General features: G+C 40.1%; 1 protein-coding gene across 19 annotated transcripts in view; it reads left to right on the top strand.

Moving 5' to 3' along the window:
- RAB40AL (RAB40A like) overlaps positions 1-22,715 on the top strand; it is a 417,954-nt gene that overhangs the window by 167,490 nt on the left and 227,749 nt on the right. For 7 of the 19 annotated variants that reach the window (XR_010154871.1, XR_010154861.1, XR_010154872.1 and 4 more), the window contains one exon: positions 22,148-22,201. The exons of 1 other annotated variant lie outside the window; for it this stretch is intronic. Coding sequence is in view for 10 of the 18 variants with exons in the window: in XM_063804825.1 (XP_063660895.1) it covers positions 848-1,684 (837 nt within the window). In the remaining 8 variants the exon portion in view is untranslated. Of the gene's footprint in view, positions 1-775; positions 2,484-22,147; positions 22,202-22,525; positions 22,634-22,715 lie in introns of those variants that run through there. 11 more of the 19 variants (XM_063804825.1, XM_063804827.1, XM_063804823.1 and 8 more) reach the window with 5 other exon arrangements.

The following is a 22,715-nucleotide window of genomic DNA, read 5'->3' on the forward strand; positions in this document are numbered from 1 at the left end:
TAAAACCCTTCATTGATCTATGCATGCGTTATTTCAACACATCTTTCTTGGCTGAATATTATTTATGAGACACTCTAGAAAAATCCATATCCTAGATGTGTCTTCTGAGATCTTGGCTCTTATATTTATGGGAGATGTCCCCCTGCAGCAAAAAAAGTGTTAGTGCCCATGCAAACATGCGTGGCTTGTCAAGGATCACATGTACAGACAGTTCACACTTACTCCTAAACCCGGCATGGCCACAGAGTAGAAAGGATGTGTGGGGCATTATATAAGGAGAGCACTGGCTCAGGATTGTGATTTCTGTGATCTCTATACTAACGGCAAGATTTTTTAAAATTATGTAACATTTCTGAGTTTGCCTTTTCTCATTTGTAAAATGGAAACAATCATAGCTACCAAAGACAATTGTTCTGAGAAGTAAAAGAACAAATTATTTTAAGCGTCATACACAGCGTAGGGTACATACGGTACTCAACACATCTTAGTCTGCTTCCTATCTCATACCCGTCCTTCCTTTAAAGGAGATTCCTTTGACATAATCCAAAAGGCATGGTTCCATAACGATCACATGAAAGTTTTAAGGGAAATGTATAGGTTTCCATGATTAATTAACTGCGGTGTCACTACTCTGTGCTGGGTAAGAAAAGGAAAACAATCGCTGAACCAGTTTCCCAGGGTTTGTAAAAGAAAACCATCAAAGCCACCACCTCATTTCACTTTATTTCGTAGACTTCCCCATCCCATTTTTTATGTTCTATGTTAATTTCTCAAGAAAAATAGGCCCGGCACCGCCTCTGCGCACAACCCTGCTGGTCTGGCCCAGGCGGGGGGCGGGGCCGGCACGATGAGCGCCCCGGGCAGCCCCGACCAGGCCTACGACTTCCTGCTCAAGTTCCTGTTGGTGGGCGACAGCGACGTGGGCAAGGGCGAGATCCTGGAGAGCCTGCAGGACGGCACGGCCGAGTCCCCGTACAGTCACCTGGGGGGAATCGACTACAAGACGACCACCATCCTGCTGGACGGCCAGCGGGTGAAGCTGAAGCTCTGGGATACGTCGGGGCAGGGAAGATTTTGTACCATATTCCGCTCCTACTCTCGTGGTGCACAAGGAGTGATCCTGGTCTACGACATTGCAAACCGCTGGTCTTTCGAGGGTATGGATCGATGGATTAAGAAGATTGAGGAACATGCCCCTGGTGTCCCTAAAATCCTGGTGGGGAATCGCCTACATCTGGCATTCAAGAGGCAGGTGCCCAGGGAGCAGGCCCAGGCCTACGCCGAGCGCCTGGGTGTGACCTTCTTTGAGGTCAGCCCTCTGTGCAATTTCAACATCATAGAGTCTTTCACGGAGCTGGCCAGGATAGTGCTGCTGCGGCACAGGTTGAACTGGCTCGGGAGGCCGAGCAAGGTACTGAGCTTGCAAGACCTCTGCTGCCGCACCATCGTGTCCTGCACACCTGTGCATCTGGTGGACAAGCTCCCGCTCCCCATTGCCTTAAGAAGCCACCTCAAGTCCTTCTCCATGGCTAAGGGCCTGAATGCCAGGATGATGCGAGGCCTCTCCTACTCCCTCACCACCAGCTCCACTCACAAAAGGAGCAGCCTCTGCAAAGTGAAGATCGTCTGCCCACCCCAGAGCCCACCCAAAAACTGCACCAGAAACAGCTGCAAAATTTCTTAAGGAAGGCACCAAAAGGAAACACGCTGGAATCGCTCCAGGAAAAACTCTGGTTACACCTGGAAGAGGGAAGATGCCTTCTAGATTCAAATAAATACGTTTTCAGTTTCTCATGGGAACAATGCTGCTTGGGAATGTGTGTGATGCCGTCTGTCAATAAAAGCACTTTACGCAGTTTGACTTTGAATTTCTACGTGGATGTGCATGTGTTTATAAAGGGGAAATTAGTACTCTGCTCAACTCTTGATAACATGAAATTTTGAATGTTACTTATATCATAATCACACTGCATCTTTTTCCTTAAAATAACCGCTTTTGTAAGAATGGTGATATGACAGTGATGAGTATAAATTCAAGGGAATTTGAGATGCAATGATAGTGAGATCATTCCGAGTCATTGATATTACTAGAGGGGCCTTTTTATAAACCTCCTTTTTGATGTCAAAGCACCAATTTATAAAACACTGCAGATGCATATAGAGATTATACGTAACAGATCTGTCCAGTTTGTGCACGAAATGGATTTGATAAAGTTTTTGCTATGTTATTTTACTACATTTGGAGATTAATAAGTGATTTATATGTATGTTTTTCTGTAAATCTACTTTTTTGTACAAGATGTTCTACAAGATATGAAGCTAAGGGAGGAAAACGCCAAAGATATCTCTAGTTATGTTGAACATAGCCAACATGGTTTCAATGGGTCAGTAAGAAAAAAGCCATTTCAGTAAGGAATGAAATAAGTACTTATTTATGAAAATGTTTCTTAACAATAAAAAAGTATATATTTTTATCTTTTGGTAAAACGAAAAGAAAAAGAAAGAAAAATATGTATAATGTAACCCTGCAAGATTAGGCTTTGCAGAAAAACAATGCAATAGAACACGGGGGGCCAGGCCCATTATAAGGCCTTAGGTGAGTAATTTCCCCTGTGCTGGCCAGTTTTGGTTAACACCTCTCAGATCGATATAGAGGTTAATGAGATCACATCTGGGAAAGCACTTCTGAGACCTTAGATGGGAAGGAAGGAGAAGTGATTTCCATGTAGTTACTTTCCAGTTTACACTGTGGATTATTATAATTGATATTGGATGAACTGAGTAAATATAAGTCCTTGTACTCTTTTGTAATTGAATGACCATTTATTTGTGCATTGTCATAGGGTGATTGTAACATAAAGTCCCGCAGAAGGGCAGTACCTCTGGCCTCAGGGAGCCATGGGGACTCACCCTTCCTGAACTCTGGTACGTTTCTATCTCATGAATTTTCCACAACATTCCTGGGAGGTAGAGGATATAATCTCTACACCATCCTGTAGCTTAAGAAACAGTGATGTTTGCAGGTTAAGCAACCTGGCTGGGGAGCATCCTACCACTAAGTGGAAAAGCAGGGACCGGCACCCTATATGCCCCCATGCAGACTGTGACGCTGAGCTGCACATCACACCATAACCAAGCAAATCTTGCTTTCCTGCTGACCCAGGCCACTACTGAAATCTGTATCTTGAGCTCTGAAGCCAAGCTCCCAGTTCTGTCTCTCTTCTGAAAGACAGCCTTGTCAGACCTAAATTTCCTACTCTGTAGACAAGGGAGTGTGTCTGGGCCATTGCTTTAGAAACTGGAGTCCGCAGACAGTTCCTGTATCAGGAAGAATATGCACTCTCAGAGGGACAGGGGTCATGCTGAGGATGAATACTTGAAGGAGCAGGCCCTAAACACATGCAGATCGGGGATGCATAGAGTCTTTAATAGAAATTACCAAATCAACCTGGAAAGAGGTTGTACTAAATGACATCCCCACCACCAATATGAAACAGGGTAGACTTCCCCGCATGCCCACCTTACTGGAATCCTGAATGGTTTCTTTTTATACTTTGATGATATGACAGGTGGAAATTCTTTCATTGTCATTATATTTAATTTGATGTTCAGATAACTTAAAAAAATCCCTAGTACACAAAATGCTCTAATAATCATCATTGCATTATGTTTTTATTGCAAAATGGTCCATTTTCACATGTAGCCTAAAAACAATGAGCAACAGGCACTTGAGTCTGCAGGTTCTAGAGCTACTGCTGGCATTACATTTCCAGGGTGTGTGTGTGGCCTCTGAGGGCTTCTAATGACACTGTTTTCATAGAAGGGGATTAAGAATGTCTCTCCATGACATTGGTTGAGTTCAAGTTTGGAGAGGATCTGGATCTGCACTTTATGGAGTCTTTTTGAATGACACAAGAGCTGGACCACAACACGCTTCTGAGCAGGCTGTAATCTTTTCCCCATTGTGGAAAGCAAGCCTGTCTGTGACCTCACCTGCTCAAGTCAGGGTGGATCCCTCCAGGATGTAAGGTATGGAAGTCGGCCTAAATCTGCTTCTGAACACTGAAGCTGGGTGCTCCCATCTTGCTGCCATCCGTTGCAGAGACCTGAAAAATTGCCTGCTCTCAGCCACCAATGCCACAGATTCAGTCACTTGTGTGAGAACTCTGTCCTGAGAGATAAAATACCATAAATTACCAGCAGCTGTTTGACACATCTTGCATCCATCCATCCATCCATCCATCCATCCATCCATCCATCCATCCTTGCAGTTAATAGACATTAAGGCCAAACTCTACACGATCCCTTTTATGAAGTTTTAGGCTTCCCCAGAATAGAAACAAGGAAGTAAAGTGTGGAAATAGGGGCATGGTGAATTCAGTTTGTAGATCTAAAAAGAGATGGCCCCTTCCTCTTAATATTCAACCTGAAAGGGTCTCTTATCATTGATAATTTTAAAACATAATTTAATACCCTGGACCCCTCTCTACATCCACAGTTACGGTTCTCTTTACATATATTCTCTCCATTGTAACCAAAGTTCTATGAAGAATTCTCAATACTCAACTCACATTCCTCCACCTCAGTCCTCATTGCTCATCTAATGGCGCTTTGTTCCCCCACCCCACCACTGAAATGAAACCCACCAAGGTCTACAGCCACTTCTTTTTCACATTTATAGATCAAGAATGTTGAAATAAACATCCTAATGTTTTCATCTGTGTAATATTTCAGAAGATTTCTTATGCAGGTACTTATAAATTTATTCAGAAATGTATGCATTTATATACTTATCTTCAAAAGATAAGGTTCATCCTACATTTAATATCATAACTTGCTTGTTTCACTGAGAACATACCTCAAAGTTTATTGATTATGAATAAACATGAGTCTATACCATAGGGATAGTAGAGATACTAATGGCCAGTAAAGACAGAAGAAAAGAAATTAAAATAGCTAAAACATATTATTTGCCAAGTCCTTTTTAGGCATTGAGTCATTCAATTTTCAGAGCACCCTTACAAGGTAGAAACTGTTACTAATTCCCATTTCGTAGATGCAAATCTGAAGTACAGAGTGAATAAAGACTTTGCCTGAGACCACACAGTTAGGGAGAGGGAGAGCTTAGATGTGTGTCCAGTACATCATGCTCCAAAGCCTGGGAGACTGTCAAAGCTCTGTTGTTAGGTGAAAGAAGCAGTCTGCGCAAGCATGCGTACTTTGGGAGGTTACTAAAATGAATATTTTGTATATTAATATATTTATATGAAAAGCTAGATATAATGAGAAAAGGTGGATGATTATGACCTTGGTGAGAGGACATTCATTGCAATCATATGGGCAGAAGATATAGTACAGTGGGATAAGCAATCAAAGGGAAACGAGGAATGTAGAAAACCCTTTTCCAAAATTTGAATTTAAAGGTTATATATATATATCATATACACATTTAGTAATTGGCAAATGAAAGAATGGATAATTGTGTGTCAAAGGTATGCCAGTAATGCTAAGATTTTTGTCCCTCAGGGAGGCAGCAGGTGCCTGAAATGCTGGTTGCTGTGGCTGGCTAATGCATGACCTGAGGACCTGTGCACAGGTGACTACAGGACAGGTCCAGAATTTTTCTATAAATATATTAACATAGCAAGTAGCCCAGAAGCAGCCTCTGGGCAAACACCAAACCTTGCATCCCCGGTGCTATCTATCTCTGAGCTCGCCAGGTGATTTCCCAGTCATGCCTATCTTGCACACTGCCCCCACCCACAACCTGGGAAGCTGGATTTGGGTGTGCTCAGAAGCGTGATGTTGAGTAGCTTGTATGAGACAATGAAATACTTCAAAATGCAGAATACTTTCTTTCTCTGAAACTTTGAACTTAAGGCATATTACAGAGATACTTGCTTCCTTCAACCAGATGTTTGTGTTCCCATGAGAAGAAATGAGATGTTTCCCTAGGATCCTACAAATGTGAGCATTAAATATAATTTGTTTGTTTTTATTTTAGAGTATTTTCATTAGATCTAGATACTTCTATGTTTGTCTTGATTGACTCTATTGCATTATTTTATTTGACCTTCAAATAGTTTTATCTTCATGAAGTGGGAGCCCCTCTAGTTTGGCTTCTGGTCTTTTTGACATGTCTTCTGGTATGTTAGTTGGGTCCAGCATCATCAGTTACAATTCCTACCCAGACCTGGAATAAAGCACTTCTCCAAATAACCTGATTCCTTTTAATGGGAAATGTTTTTAGTAAATTCAATCTGGAGACTAGCGTTGCTCATTGCTATTAGATTGGTCCTTGTTTCTTGTCCTTTTCTGTGCATGGATCCAGCAAATATGTATTATGTTTTTAAGGGAATACACATGATTGTCTTCCATCCTGGGCTGTTCCTCCATCCCTTACATGCAGTCATTTTGATCAATTTTTTTTGAGACAGGGTCTCATTCTGTCACCCAGGCCAGAATGCAGTGGCACAATCACAGCTCACTGCAGCCTCTCCACTCCCCAGGCTCAAGTAATTCTTCCATTTCAGCCTCTGCAGTAACTGGGACCACAGGCATGCATCACCACACCCAGCTATGTTTTTCTTTTTAATTTTTAGTAGAGAGGCCGTCTTGCTATGTTGCCCAGGCTATTGATCAATTTTTGTTTTAAGATTCAAATTTATAATATTATAACCAAATGTAATATTTGTATTAGACTTCTCCTATTTCATAGGTGGCATATTCTACATTAGTGGAGTCCAATAGAATTTCTGTAGAGGTGAACATATTCTGTGTCTACACTGTCAAACACAGTAGCCACTAGCTACCTGTGGTATTGAATATGTGAAACGTGGTGAATGTAACTGAGGACCTAAATTTTTAGTTTTATCTAAAATAAAATATATCTAAAATACCTTGTTTAAATAACTACACGTGGTCAGTGCCTACCATATTGAACAGCAACAGCTCCACACATTTTTCTGTGCCTTGCTTCTTTCACTTAATAGTATATCCTGAAAATCATTACATGGCAGTAGAGAAAGAGAGTCCTCCTTGCTTGGTATATGTGCATTGTACTCTAAGATGTAGATGCACCTTATTCAATCAATCCCCTTTTAGTGGACATTTGTCTTATTTATAGTCTTGTCCTGTTACAAATTGTTCTTCTAGGAATGATCTTGTTCTTCTGCCTTTTTGTCTTTTTGAAATGTATGTTTGGGATAGATTCTTAGAATAGAGATTGCTGGTTCCTGGAGAAGACAGCTGTGCCTCATAAAATAGAGAGGGAACAGGGAGTCCAGCCTGACTGGAGTGAAGAGTGGGGGCCTCCCAGGGGAGCAGACAGGGCTCTGAGATAACTGGGCACTCCAGGTCTGAGGCCATCCAGATTTGGGACTGATTGTGGAAGAACACATTTGCTTCGGTGATATGCTGCATGTCACCTTTACACCCTGAAATTACACAAATTTGGTGAGAACAGAAGTGTCCTGAAGACCTCTCACAGGTCCATGGGCGCAGGAAGGAGACAGGAGCACTGAAAATAGTGAAGTGGTTGATATCAGTGCCCTAAGCCTTCATTAAAGTGAGAAGCAAATGTTAAGAGGAAGGATTTACCACTAATTGGGTCCTCAGGCTGTCTGGAAATCATACACCTACTATAGTTTCTCTCTGACCCCAGGTCTGATGGTCTCCCATCTGCCAGCATATTTATGCCTTCCTCCTGGAGGCACATTCTTAGCCAGAACACTCTCTCCAGGAGGTCACACTTTCCATGCTTTCATTTGTTTTCTCCTTGTATCCTCCCTGAGATGTTTCATGAGGCTTTTCTCCTCTGTTGCCTCAGCTCCTTTCATCAGCTCAGTGAGTTGTATCACAATTCAACACTGCTCTGACAAATTTAGGCACAATTTAACACTCACCTTTACTATCATTTACATGTTGCATCTTTGCAGTTATTTATTTAGAGTTAAATTTGTGATCCTACCCCAACAGAGCTGCACGTGTTGACCAAATGCCCCTTTCTGCTCAGGCAACTCTGTGCTTCTGTAGACTCATGGCTCACCATAATTTACTCAAATGGGCAGCTTTCCTGTTGTCCACATTACATGACCTTTTCAACTGTGTTCCGTAGAATCTCTGTGCAGGATTTCCTCCTGGGATGTGATGGTTTATTTCTGGATTTTAGTCATGGTATCTTCACATGTTCCCACGTGCAAAATTGACCCTATCACTCTGCATCCTTGTTGGATGCCTTCAGTGATTTACTAGGTGGGCCCACAATGTCCCTTTCATTTCTCTCTAAATGCATCTCTCTGCCAACTTACTCAAGGTAGGGAGTAAAGAAGATGCAGGAGATGATTCCTGGGCTGCCCTGAGTCCTTTGACCTGGGAGGATGCATTTAATACCCAGGAAGTGGATCTGACAAAATTCGATTGGTGGTGTTAGCACAGTTTATAACATCTGGAAAACACTGCATTCAAAGGGAGATATTTTTTAAGAGAAGAGAAAATGTCATTTGAGGCCAAAGTAACCTACTGCCCAATGTGGTGATATTCAGATCCTGTCTATTTAGAATATAAGGAAAACATGTACCCCATCCTAGGATATCTCACAAATTTATTAATTCATACATTCATGGATGATAATGTGCCCTGAACAGTGGTAAGTGCCTGAGTGCCCAGCTCTTTCAATGGCATTGTCAATAAAGTCCTGTTAATATCTGCCATTTATAGTATAGTCTTCAATATTTACTCTACATATATTGAGGACCAATCAGATCTTGTACTTCCTGCTTCAACCATCAAACAGAATTTGGCTATCTCAAGAGGAATATGGAAATCTATTCTATTTAACTGTAATAGTGTTTTTTCTGTTGTTCTTTATTCCTTATAGATGTTTCTGGACTCTTTCAATTATTAATTATTTTGATAAAAGGGATTTTAAACTTTTAAAGACATTGGAAGTTGGCTGGGCGAGTTGGCTCACGCCTGTAATCCCAGCACTTTGGGAGGCCGAGGCGGGTGGATTACGAGGTCAGGAGTTTGAGACCACCCTGGCCCAGATGGTGAAACCCCATCTCTACTAAAAATACAAAAATTAGCTGGGCACAGTGGCATGCGCCTGTAATCCCAGCTACTCAGGAGGCTGAGGCAGGAGAATCGCTGGAACCCAGGAGGCAGAGGTTGCAGTGAGCTGATATCACGCCACTGCACTCTAGCCTGGGCGACAGAGCAAGACTCCGTCTAAAAGAAAAAAAAAAAGTGAAATTATAATAACTGAAGAACTAAAGTAATGCAGATTTATGTCCTAGCCTATTATACTGGATGAAAACAGAACTTTAAAAATATTCATCTCAATTTGCTAAATAATACATGTAATTGGGCCTGTTTGTGTATTATATAATATATATATATAAATGAGTGTATTTATCATATATATATAAATATATATATTTGGTAGATCTTATTCCTGCTTCTACTTAAATATGTGACCTGATAATAGTGAGTTACCCCTTGTGAACCTTAACTGGGGCATCTGCAACATGGGCATATTGATACATACCTGGCTGAACTGTTGTGGGAAGAAAGTGTATAATGCTTAAACCTATGTGAAATGTCTAACATGTAATGCTACAACAAATATATGTATTGGCTTTCCCTGTGTTTTCTCTTCCACAAAAGACGTAGTTTACATGAACATCTCCTAGAGGTCAATTAGAGTTGAAGCAGCAGGAAATAAAATGTTTACATATTTCTATGAGAGAAAAGCTTTTCTGTCTTTTCTTTGTAGAAGTTACCTGATGCGTGGAGTGGAGGAGAAAGAAAATAATTTCATTATTTTTTATTTGATGTCCTTTTCTAACATCTTCATTTACCTTCTATTTGGACATTGGAATAGCAACCTCTCATTGAGCCTCAGAAAGGAGACAGCACAGAATGACAGACCATGAAGATGGGTCTGCTGGGAAACAGATGATATCAGGAGAGCTGGGTCCCAAATACCAGATCTGTCCTTATGTACAGAACCATGGGGAGTCACTTCTCTCCTGGCCTCAACCCTTTCACAGGAAAAGATTTTATTTCCCAATAGTGGGGAGGTGTGGCTTTGGAGTCAGATAGAGTGGGTAGAATATTTTGGGCACAATTAATAACTAGTTTAATGATCTTTAGCAAATGTTAGGTCTGCAGATAAATGAAATCCATGTGTAATGCATATACATTAAATATGTCTGCATAGAGAATCAAATGGGAGGTAATTCACAAAAATGATACATTTTAAAAAATCAGCCGTGGGGTTATTGATTAATTTATCCTGGAGCTCATTATGTTTCCTAAAATTTCACATTAGTAGGGATCTCTTTTGAATTCAGAATCAAATATAGAAACAGTAGTTTTTATTAAATATTTCAGAAATACACAAAATTATAGAATATAAGAAACTTCTATGTTAACATAAAACATATGCAATTAAAATTCACTTTGAAGTGTTCTCTAACTAATTAGTTTCCTTCTTCCTCACAGGTAACCACTATGCAAAATTTGGGGTTTACATTTTTAAGACATTTCTCTATATTTTTATTACATTTGTATAGATCTACACTGAAATATGGTATTTTTAATGGTATGATTTTGTTAACTGAAATATCACCAATTTATAGATTTTAAAAAGGATAGCTTTATTTCTTATAAAAGGTTACAGCCTGCAGAGTGGCCATTCTGATGGGCTGAGAATGTAGCCGTTGGAAGAAGCCCAGAAGCAGGCACTTTGAGGGAGTGAGAGGTAAGACAGGAATTTAAGCTGAAGGGGCTGGACAAAGATACATACTCAACATGTTATAGGAGGAGCTATGAATATTAATGAAGGGGGTCCTGGCACATGGGTACTGAACAAACATGTATGTTATACATATGGACCAGGTTCACCTTGGGGTGGAGACTTCACATTTAAATGTATTACAATTAGGCCCTATACGTTAAAAGAACTTTTCAGAACACAAAGGCACTCAAGTCCTGCCCTCTTTAAACTGGCCAGAACCGGTCCATGGTTGGTGATCTTCTAATCAGAAGAAAGTTACCAAAATCAGTCTCTTGTCCAATCAAAACTGTAGCTATTGCTGGTGGAACAGGGGCTGGGGATCAGCATCTAGTGGTGGATGAGCTGCAAGTTGTTTTAATATTGCTTATCTTGAGGCCAGTACTTGTTTAGCTGCTGGAGAAAAATGCAAAGGAAAGCTTGTGTCAATTAGAACACAGTTTATTCTTTAAGTGTAGAGTGTGTGACTTAACCCTTGCCTGGCATGGCCTTAGGTCTTATTTATAATTTGATATCTTATTGCCACAAAGAGTCTGTTCTGCCAGTCTTATGATCTCTATTTTAACATTAATGCTGGTCAATTGTCGTATCTAAACCACAAAAGGGAGGGAGCATAACAAGTTCTATCTGACCCCACTTCCTGTCATGCCCAGGAACTCAGTTTTAAGGATTTTGGGGGGTCCTCTTGGCCATGAGGTTTGTTCAGTCGGTTGGGGGGCTTAAGGTTTTACTTTTAATTTACAGTTTTATCTCTAAATGCACGAATACCTCATGGAATAAGAGGAAGGAAGAAACATAAGGAGAACAAATACATGTTCAGATTTCAACAGTGGGATTTGCCATATATGCCTACATGTCATGTATACTCTCTTTCCAACTTGCCAAAACAGACAGGCTCATTTACCCAGTTTATATGCTGTAGGGAGCATTAATAAAATCTGCAGCTATTATTTTCAAGCCCACTTTTTTTCCTGATGTATTCAAACACCTAGAGTTTCCCTGGAGTGAACTAGCCTAAAACAATGACTTAGTGTATTCTTTCATGAAACACCTTCTATTTGTCCAGACTACTTGTACTTAACTCAAACTGTAACTCATGTGGGGTTACCCTGTACATCTGGAACCTAATCTGGGCCAAGCTGATGAAAGAAGACAGTGATTCCCTGCAGTTAGTTTTCATATGTCCAAACTACTATCGAAATCCCTTGATTGGTTTAAGGATGCATCTCATTTAGAACCTGATCTAATTTTGTTTGACGGTTGTTATGACATGAGTACACTTTTCCATTTCATTTATTATTTTTTAATTGCACAAGAAACGCACTTCAGAGGTGTTTGAGTTCACATGTGTTACTTGATGTTGTGGACAGAGGCCATAGTACAGTGGGATAGTCAGTGGAAAGTGGAGAATATTAACAGGGAATGTAGAAAACTCTTTATGGAACTTTGAATGTGAAGAAAAAGAAACCAAGAAAGAGGAGGAGACAAAGAGAGAAAGAAAGAGAGCAATAAAGAGAGACAGAAGAGATATCTCCATCATGTGGCTGCAATGGATGCTGGTAAGTCCAACGAATGACATTTGAAAATCTTAAATTACTTGAAACTTGATCAAGTTTAAAATTATTGGGCAGTAGAAAAATTCAAAAGAAAAAATAATGGGAAGGAGCCATCTCATCTCAATTTAACATTTGAAGTTGCCCATATATTCATATCTTTTCTTACCCTCTCATTTCCACTTTAGAGCTAATGAGATGCCTCCACCGGGACAGCATGAAATCTGAGCTCAATAAACATTTAGTTATTACCTAACAAAAGAATAGACAATTATGTGTAAAAAATTCTGCTAACTATTGGATTTGTGCCTCTCCAGAAGGCAGCAGGTGGCTGAAATCCTGGTGTGATGTGGCTGGATAATACATGGCCTGAGGACTCCTGCACTGATGACTGCAGGATGGGTCCAGAATTTTCCTATACATAAATTAAAATACTAAGCAGTCCAGAAGGAGCCATTAGCAGACATCACACTTTGCTTACTTTGCTATCTATCACTGAGATCACCAGGTGAGTTCAAAGACATGCCTGTATTCCAGGCAAGGGAAACTGGATTTGGGTCAGCTCAGGGGAATGATGTTGAACAGCTCTTATAAGCTTCTGATAACACCCAAGAAGTAGAGAAACTACTGTCTACAAAACTTTGAACTCAAGGCATATCAAAGGAACATTTGCTTTCTTCAACTGTTTTCTTATAAAGGGAAATAATGAGAAATGATTTTTCACAATGCCTGCCTTAACCCTGAGGCCCAGCCAGTCCCTACTGCTGTGTCCCAACATTTAAAGATAATTGAAGTCCAACTCCATGCCATATATTCTCAAGAGGTTTTCTCATTTACCCCCCAGGACAGCTCTGTAGAGATGGTATGGTCAATCCCATTTCACAGATGACCAAGCTCAGCCTCACAGAACCTAAGTCACCTCCCCAGGAAAGTGGCAGGATTGGAATGAGGTTCCATCCCTCACCCTCCCTAGATGGCTCTGGGCAGCCTCCCTTTTAGAAGATGGGCTTCCAGGCCTTGAGAAATGGTCAGATTCCACTCCCCGGCTGTTGTTCCCCACAGGTCCCCACTCCACAACCCCTCTGGGTAATGATGAAGGCAGAGGAAGTGAAATCTCATGCTTTGTACCAAGAGACATGGGTGTAGGGCCACACGAGTTGGCTGATCCTTGAAGTGGTGAATGGGCTCAGGCAGAAGCTCAGGTGTTGGCCTTGAGACAAGTGAGCTGGAGAGAGGGAAAGTAACATGCACTGAACTACTGTAAGCAAATGCCCTTTACATCTCATCTCCTTTAATCTTAACTGCCATCCAAGGTACCCATGACTATGACCATTATTCACATCAGGGTGCTGCCTTTAGGAAAGTTTATGCAAATAAGAGAGACAACTTGTTCTTTCCAGATCAGCAGCTAACTTTGGAATACTTAAGGTATTTTTCTATTTTGACTTGATGCCTCCAGGCCTGTTAATGCTTTAATCTTCCTCAAGGGATAGTACACACGCCTCAAGACGTTTTTAAATGTATTTAATCTTCTATAATCCTAAGTATCAGTCAAATTACCCAATATCACCACCATTATTCATATAAGGTTACTGATTTTAGGTGTGACTAAGTAAACCAGTAAAATACCCTTGTTATCTCCCTATCAACAGTTAATTTTGATTATTTTAAAGTTTTTCTCATTTTGTCTTCATGCTTTTGGGGCTGTGAGTGATCTCATCTCCTTGGGGTCTGCCATTACATGATCCCAGAGTATTAAACTTTTTTTTTTTTGAGATAGAGTTTCACTCTTGTTGCCTGGGCTGGAGTACAGTGGTGCAATCTTGGCTCACTGCAACCTCTGTCTTCTGGTTTCAAGCGATTCTCCTGCCTCAGCCTCCCAAGTAGCTTGGATTACGGGCGCCCTCCACCACGCCTGGCTAATTTTTGTATTTTTTAGTAAAGATGGGGTTTCACCATGTTGGCCAGGTTGGTCTTGAATTCCTGACCTCGTGATGCGCTAAACTTTTTTTTAAAATTATGACCCATATAGTTTTTAAGTAACAATATTATTGATGTTGAAAAATTCTAAATGAAAGAAAAAGGTTTATATATCCCAGAAAATATACTTTTAAAAAATAACCTAGATAAATGGATACACACAAATTGTGACAAGTATGTGAAAAATTCCAGAATACTGTGCCCGATGCCATTAATTAGATCCCACCCTCCCTTCCTCCCTCCCCTCTCCTGCCCCAACTCTACTCCCAGATGTGCAATAATTTCTCTGGCCACCAGGAGGCATCACAGCTATCTTCATCTTTGTCGTTCTTTTTTTAATGAACAGAAGTGTATTCTACAGAGTAATGAATGTTATGAAAATATTTATTATAATAACAATTCTGTTTGGAAAATTCACATGCATATTAAAAACAGTCCTATTTGCTGTTCACCCCAAATCTACATCGAATTCATTGATTTATCTCTTCCCTCCTCAGTGTAGATTGAGGTGTCCACACTGTAGAGGGGTGCCTTCCAGAGAGCTGGGTGTTCACCCTCCGTTACCCTACCGTTGTACAGGCTTCTCAAACCTCTCACTCCCTCTCACTCATCCCCTCTCCAGGACATTATGGACGCAGCTGCCCAGGACCCACTTAGGCACGCCCATACTCTCTCAGTCACCTTCTGCCTGCCTTGCACTATTAATGCTAATGATTGCCAACGTGTGCTAGAGCTGTCTGGCGTTTCATTGTTGATGCCATACATATATACAGACTTATTTTACACCTATCATCAGGTTTTTTTCTGACAGAATTAGAATTATTCTGTAATCTAGATTCATAAGCTAAGTTTTAAGGGAGGTATTTTATTTTTTGCTCCTTGCAGACCCTTCTTGATAGAGTTCGATAATGGTGGTACCGTGGTGCCCTCTCGTGACAGAAGGCTGAACTACAGCTAGAACATCGCGAGCAGGAAGGTGGGAGGGAGAGGCTGTGGCCCAAGCCCACCTTACAGAGCTTTCTGGAACTCTGGGTGGCAAAGCGGACATTCTCAGTATTCCCAGGGACATTGATGGGCTCAAGACAGAAATCGTTATCTCTTACTGTGCTGAAAAGAGAGTTCTATATCAGAAGAAAAAGGTCGTTTTAATTTTTATTCTTTGACCACTGGAAAATCAGAGACCTAAATGAGGGAAAAATGGATCCAGACTACTTGTTCAAGTCTTTGTACCCCTCTTTAAATCTTTATTAGCATCTTTTCATGGAAATAAATTTCTATAACATTCGAAATTACGTTACAATATACGTTCAATATTTTTATATTAACTGGTGTTTCATCGTAGGATGCTGTAAACTTTATTTCCCCAGTATCCTAGTGGTAAAAATTAAGCTCCCTTACCATAGTTTCTATAACAGATGATATTTGTAACACTTGCTCATATACACAAATGTCTTGGCAAGAATTTCTTAATAAGATTTTGAAAGCATCCTTTTAAAATCTCAGATACTCTAAAATTTTATATTAATATAATGAAATCAGAATAATATTTATCAGATATACTCCTAATATCCCAGTATGAGAGTTGCTATTTCTTTTATTTTTATATTCAAGTATAATTCATTTCTTTATTCACTTAATACTTTTTAAACTTTTACTTTAGGCTAGGGGCTCAGGGGTATATTTGCTGGTTTGTTATATAGGTAAATTGCTTGTCACAGGGGTTGGGTGTACAGATTATCTCATCATCCAGGTAACAAGCATAGTACATGATAGGTAGTTTTTCAGTCCTCTCCCACCCTCTATTCTCAACTACACGTGTCCACGTGTACTCATGTTTAGCTCCCACTTACAGGTGAGAACATGTTGTATTTGGTTTTCTGTTCCTGTATTAGTTCACTTAATATAGTGGCCTCCAGCTCCATCTATGCTGCTGCAAAGAACATGCTCTCATTCTTTTTATGGTTGTGTAGTATTCCGTGGTGTGTATGTACTACGTTTTGTTTATCCAGTCTACCATTGATGAGCATTTAGGATGATTCCATGCGTTTGCTATTGTGAATAGTGCTGTGGAATGTGTGCATGTCACTTTATAGTAGAATAATTTATATACCTTTGAGTATATACCCAATAATGGGATGGCTGGGTTGAATGGAAATTCCATTTTAAGTCCTTTGAGAAATCACCACACTGCTTTCCACGATGTCTGAAGTAATTTACATTCCCACCAGAAGTGTATAAGCATTTCCTTTCCTCCACAACCTCGCTAGCATCTGTAATTTTTGACTTTTTAATATTAGCCCTTCTGACTGGTGTGACATGGTATCTCATTGTAGTTTTGATTTGCATTTATCTAATGATTAGTGATGTTGAGCACTTTTTCATATGCTTGTTGGCCACGCATATGTTTTCTTTTGAAAAGTATCTGTTCATGTTCTTTGCCCACTTTTTAATAGGGTTGTTTTTTGCTTATACGTTTGTTGAAGTTCCTTATAGATTCTGGATATTAGATCATTGTTGGATGCATAGTTTGCAAGTATTTTCTCCCATTCTGTAGGCTGTATGTTTACTCTGTTGATAGTTTCTTTTGCTGTGCAGAAGCTATTAATTTAGTTAGGTTCCATTAGTTAATTTTTGGTATTGTTGCAATTGCTTTTGGTTTCTTCATCATAAAATATTTGCCAGGGCCAATGTCTAGCATACTATTTCCCAGGCTTTTTTCAAGACTTTTTTTTTCCTTTTTTTTTTTTTTTTTTTTTTTTTTGAGACGGAGTCACGCTCTGTCGCCCAGGCTGGAGTACAGTGGCATGATCTCGGCTCATTGCAACCTCCGCCTCCCGGGTTCACGCCATTCTCCTGCCTCAGCCTCCCGAGTAGCTAGGACTACAGGCGCCCGCCACCACACCCGGCTAATTTTTTATATTTTTAGTAGAGATGGGGTTTCACCATGTTAGCCAAGATGGTCTCGATCTCCTGACCTCTTGATCCGCCCGCCTCGGCCTCCCAAAGTGCTGGGATTACAGGCGTGAGCCACCGCACCTGGCTTTCAAGACTTTTTATAGTTTTAGGTTTTACATTTAAGTCTTTAATCCATCTTGAGCTTAGTATATGATGTAAGGAAGGGGTCCAGTTTCAATCTTCTGCATATGGCTAGCCAGTTATACCAGCACCATTTATTGAATAGGGGGTTATTTTCCCATTGCTTATTTCTGATGACTTTGTTAAAGATCAGATGGTGGTAGGTGTGTGGCTTTATTTCTGGGCTCTTTATTATGTTATATTGGTCTCTGTGTCTGATTTTGTACCAGTACGATGCTGTTTTGGTTACTGTAGCCGCTCAAAGTCAGGTATGCTATGTAGCATAGTTTGAAGCCAGGTAACATGATGTCTCTGGCTTTGTTACTTTTCCTCAGAATTGCCTTGGCTATTTGGGCTCTATTTTGGTTACATATGAATTTTAAAACAGTTTTTTCTAATGCTGTGAAGAATGTCATTGATTGATTGGAATAGCATTGAATCTATAAATTGCTTTGGTAGTATGGCCATTTTAACAATAGCAATTCTTCCTATCCATGAGCATGGAATGTTTTTCCATTTGTTTGGGTCATCTCTAAATTATTTGAGCAGTGTTTTGTAATTCTCTTTGTAGAGATCTTTCACCTCCCTGGTTAACTGTATTCCTAGGTTTTTGTTTCTGTTTTTGTAATTGTAAATGGGATTGCATACTTGACTTGGCTCTCAGAGTTGGACATTGTTGGTGTATAGAAATGCTAATGATTTTGTACACTGATTTTGTTTGCTAAAGTTGAAGTTCGAGGAGCTTTAGGGCAGATTATGGGGTTTTCTAGGTACAGAGTAATATCATCTGCAAACAGATAGTTTGACTTCCCCTCTTCCTGTTTAGATGCCTTTTATTTCTTTCTCTTGCCTGATTGCTCTGGCTAGGACTTACAGAATTATGTTGAATAGGAGTGGCAAGAGTGGGCATCCAGTCCTCAAGGGTAATGCTTCCAGCTTCTGGCTGTTCAATATGATATTGGCTGTGGGGTTGTCATATATGCCTCTTATTTTGAGGTATGTTCCTTCAACGACTAGTTCATTGAGGGTTTTATCATGAAGGGATGTTGAATTTTATTGAAAGCCTTTCTGCATACATAGAGATGATCATGTCTTGTTTTTAGTTCTGTTTATGTGATAGATCACATTTATTGATTTACATATGTTCAACCAACCTTGCATCCTAGAGATAAAGCCTACTTGATCATGATGGATTAGCTTTTTGATGTTCTGCTGGATTCAGTTTGCTAGTATTTTGTTGAGGATTTTTGCATCTATGTTCATCAAAGAAATTGGCCTGAAGTTATTGTTGTTGTTGTTGTCTCTGCTAGGTTTTGGATCAGGATGATGCTGGTCTCATAGAATGAGTTAGGGAAAAGTATCTCCTCCTCAATTTTGGGGAATAGTTTCAGTAGGAATGGTCTCAGTTCTTCTTTATACATCTGGTAGAATTCGGCAGTGAATCAATCTGGTCTTGGGCTTTTTCTTGTTTGTATGCTTTTTATTGCTCATTCAATTTCAGAGCTCATTATTTGCCTGTTCAGGGATTCAATTTCTTCCTGGTTCAATCTTGGGGAGTTGTATGTTTCCAGGAATTTATTCATTTATTCGAGGTTTTCTAGTTTTTATGCATATAGGTGTTCAAAGTAGTCTGTAAGGGTTTTTTTTTTTGTATTTCTGTGGAGTCAGTAGTAATGTCCCTTTTGTCATTTCTGATTGTGTTTATTTTTATCTTATCTCTTTATTAATGTAGCTAGCAGTCTATCAATCTTATTTATTGTTTTGAAGAGCCAACCTGGACTAATTGACCTTTTGTATGTTTTTGTGCAAATAAATTTTAGTCAGTTCAGCTCTGATTTGGTTATTTTGTGTCTTCTGCTAGCTCTGGGGTTGGTTTGCTTTCGTTCCTCTAGTTACTCTAGGTGTAATGTTTGGTTGTTCATTTGAGGTCATTCTAACTTTTTGTTGTGGACATTTAGCACTTCACCATTAAAACTGGTTTAGCTGTGTCCCAAAGATTCCATTATCTGATATGTTTTATCTTTGTTCTCATTAGTTTCAAATAATTTCTTGATTTCTGCCTTAATTTCATTGTTTACCCAAGAGTTATTAAAGAACACTTTGTGTCAGGAGTTCAAGACCAGCCTGGCCAATATGGTGAAACCCTGTCTGTACTAAAAATACAAAAAAATTAGCTGGGCATGGTGGCACGTACCTGTAGTCCCAGCTACTTGGGAGGCAGCGGCAGAAGAATCACTTGAACCTGGGAGGCAGAGGTTGCAGTGAGCCGAGATCACACCACTGCACTCCAGCCTGGGCGACAGAGAGAGACTCCGTCTAAAAAAAAAAAAAAAAAAACCACCACCAACAAAAAAACCACTTTGTATAATTTCCATGTAATTTTATAGTTTTGAGCAATTTTCTGAATACTGTTTTCTATTTTTATTCTACTGTAATGTAGTCTGAGAGGTCTGAGAGTGTGTTTGGTATGATTTTGGTTTGTTTGAATTTGATAAGGTTTTTTGTTTTTGTTTTTTGTTTTTTTCTGTTTTTTTGTTTTTGTTTTTGTTTTGTTTTGTTTTGTTTTTTTGAGATGGAGTCTCACTCTGTCACCTAGGCTGGAGTGTAATGGTGCTGTCTCAGCTCACTGCAACCTCCACCTCCCGGGCTGAAGTGATTCTCCTGCCTCAGCCTCCTGAGTAGCTGGGATTACAGGCGTCTGCCATCATGCCCAGCTAATTTTTGTATTTTTAGTAGAGACAGGGTTTCACCATGTTGGTCAGGCTGGTCTTGAACTCCTTAGGGAATCCACCTGCCTTGGCATCTCAAAGTGCTGGGATTACAGGCATGAGCCACCACGCCCAGCTGATAAGGATTCTTTTACAGCCGATTATGTTGTTAATTTTGGAGTACGTGCCATGTGCATATGAGAAGAATGTATATACTTGTTTTTGGGTGGAGAGTTCTGTAGATGTCTGTTAGGTCCATCTGGTCAGCTGTTGAGTTCAGGTGCTGAATATCTGTTAGTTTTCTGCCTCGATGGTCTAATACTATCAATGAGATGTTGAAGTCTCCAACTTTTATTGTGTGGTTATCTAAATCTCTTCATAGGTCTCTAAGAACTTGCTTTATTAATCTGGGTACTCCTATGTTGGTGCATATGTATTTAGGCTAATTGGGTTTTCTTGTTGAACCCCTTACCATTGTGTAATGCCCTTCTTTGTCTTTTATGATCATTGTTGCTTTAAAGTCTGTTTTGTCTGAAATTAGAAAAAGAACCCCTGCTTTTTTCTGTTTTCCATTTGCTTGGTAGATTTTTCTCCATCCCTTTATTTTGAGCCTTTGGGTGTCATTGGATGTGAAATGGGGTCTCTTGAAGACAGCATACAGTTGGGTCTAGCTGCTTTATCCAATTTGGCATTCTATGCCTTTTGATTGGGGCATTTAACCTGGTTATATTTAAGGGTAATATTAATATGTGCAAGTTTGATCCTGTCATTATGTTGTTAGCTGGTTATTATTGCAGACTTGATTTTGTGGTAGCTTTATAGTGTCAATGGTCTGTGTACTTAAGTCTGTTTTTGTGGTGGCTGGTAACGGTCTTTCCTTTCCATATTTAGCACTTCCTTAAGGACCTTTTGTAAGGTAGGTCGGGTGCTAATGAATTGCCTTAGCATTTGTTTGACTGAAAAGGATTTATTTCTCTGCTTACGAAGCTTACTTTGATGGAATATGAAATTCCTGGTTGGAATTTCTTAAAAATGTTGAATATAGGCCCCTAATCTCTTCTGGTTTGTAGGGTTTCTGCTGAGACTTCACTGTTAGCCTGATGGGTTTCCGTTTGTAGGTGACCTGCCCCTTCTCTATAGCTACCTTTAATATTTTTTCATTTTGACCTTGAAGAATCTATGTGCCTTGGAGATAATTGTCTTGTATAGTATGTTGCAGGGTTCTTTGCATTTCCTGAATTTGAATGTTGGGCTCTCTAGTGAGCTTGGAGAAATTTTTGTGGCTGATATTGTCAAATATGTTTTCCAAGTTGCTTTCTTTCTCTCCCTCTCTTTCAGGGATGCCAATGAGTCATGGGTTTTGTCTGTTTATATAATCCCATATTTCTCAGAGGTTTTGTTCATTCTTCGCTATTGTTTTTTGTTTTTGTCTTAGTTATTTTCGAGAACTGGTCTTTGAACTCTGAGATATTTTCCTCAGCTTAGTGGGTTCTGCTGTTAATACTTGTGATTTTTTTAATGAAATTCTTGAAGTGAGTTTTTCAGCTCTGTCATATCAGTTGTGTTTTTGTTTTTTGTTTTGTTTTTGTTTTTGTTTTTGTTTTGAGACAGAGTCTTGCTGTGTCACCCAGGCTGGAGTGCAGTGGTGAAATCTCGGCTCACTGGAAGCTTCGCCTCCCGGGTTCAAGTGATTCTCCTGCGTCAGCCTCCCAAGGAGCTGGGATTACAGGAACATGCCACCATGCCTGGCTAATTTTTGTACCTTTAGTAGAGACAGAGTTTTGCCATGTTGGCCACTCTGGTCTCGAACTCCTGACCTCAAGTGATCTGGCCACCTCAGCCTCTCAAAGTGCTGAGATTACAGGCGTGAGCCACCATGCCCAGCCTGGTTCTTTGTTACAACAGCATTTCATCTTTTATCTCCTATATAGTTCTATTTTATTCCTTATATTCCTTGGATTGGGTTTTGACTTTCTCTTGAATGTCGATGATCATTCCTATCCATATTCTGAATTCTATTTTTGTCATTTCAGCCTTTTCAGCCTGGTTAGGAAACATTGCTGGGGAACTAGTGCAGTGATTTGGAGGTAAGTAGACCCTCTGGCTTTTGAGTTGCCAGAGTTCTTGCACTGATTGTTTCTCATGTGTGTGGGTTTGTGTACCCTTAACTGTGGTGTAATTTGAGTGTAGTCAGTTACCTTCATTTCTCGATGTTTTCAGAGGGCTAATGCTTTGTGCAGGGTATTTATTTGTAGCTGAATTATTGTCCTTGGTTTCACAGGGGATATATTAAAGTATTTTTTTGTGTTGAAGTTTGGGCTGTGATCCAGTAGATGGTGCTTAACCATGCTGGCTGATAGGTAGACTGTTGTTCAGTCACATGACTACTCTGTATTTGCCCGCATTTGCAGCTGTGCTCTCTCTCTCTCAGTGCTCTGAGAGTGTAGGCTCCTTTCCCACTCAAGTGCTGGCTGCAGATCTGGGTTTGGCACTCCTGGATGTCACACTGCAGCCCCGGGGTAAGCTCAGCCTTTATGTTCCCTCCACAGCATGGGGGCAAACAGGAACCTTGACAGTGGCAATGGCAGAGGGCCTTTAATT

Source organism: Pan troglodytes, chromosome X, assembly GCF_028858775.2.
Source record: "Pan troglodytes isolate AG18354 chromosome X, NHGRI_mPanTro3-v2.0_pri, whole genome shotgun sequence".
NCBI classification, from domain to species: Eukaryota; Metazoa; Chordata; class Mammalia; order Primates; family Hominidae; genus Pan; species Pan troglodytes.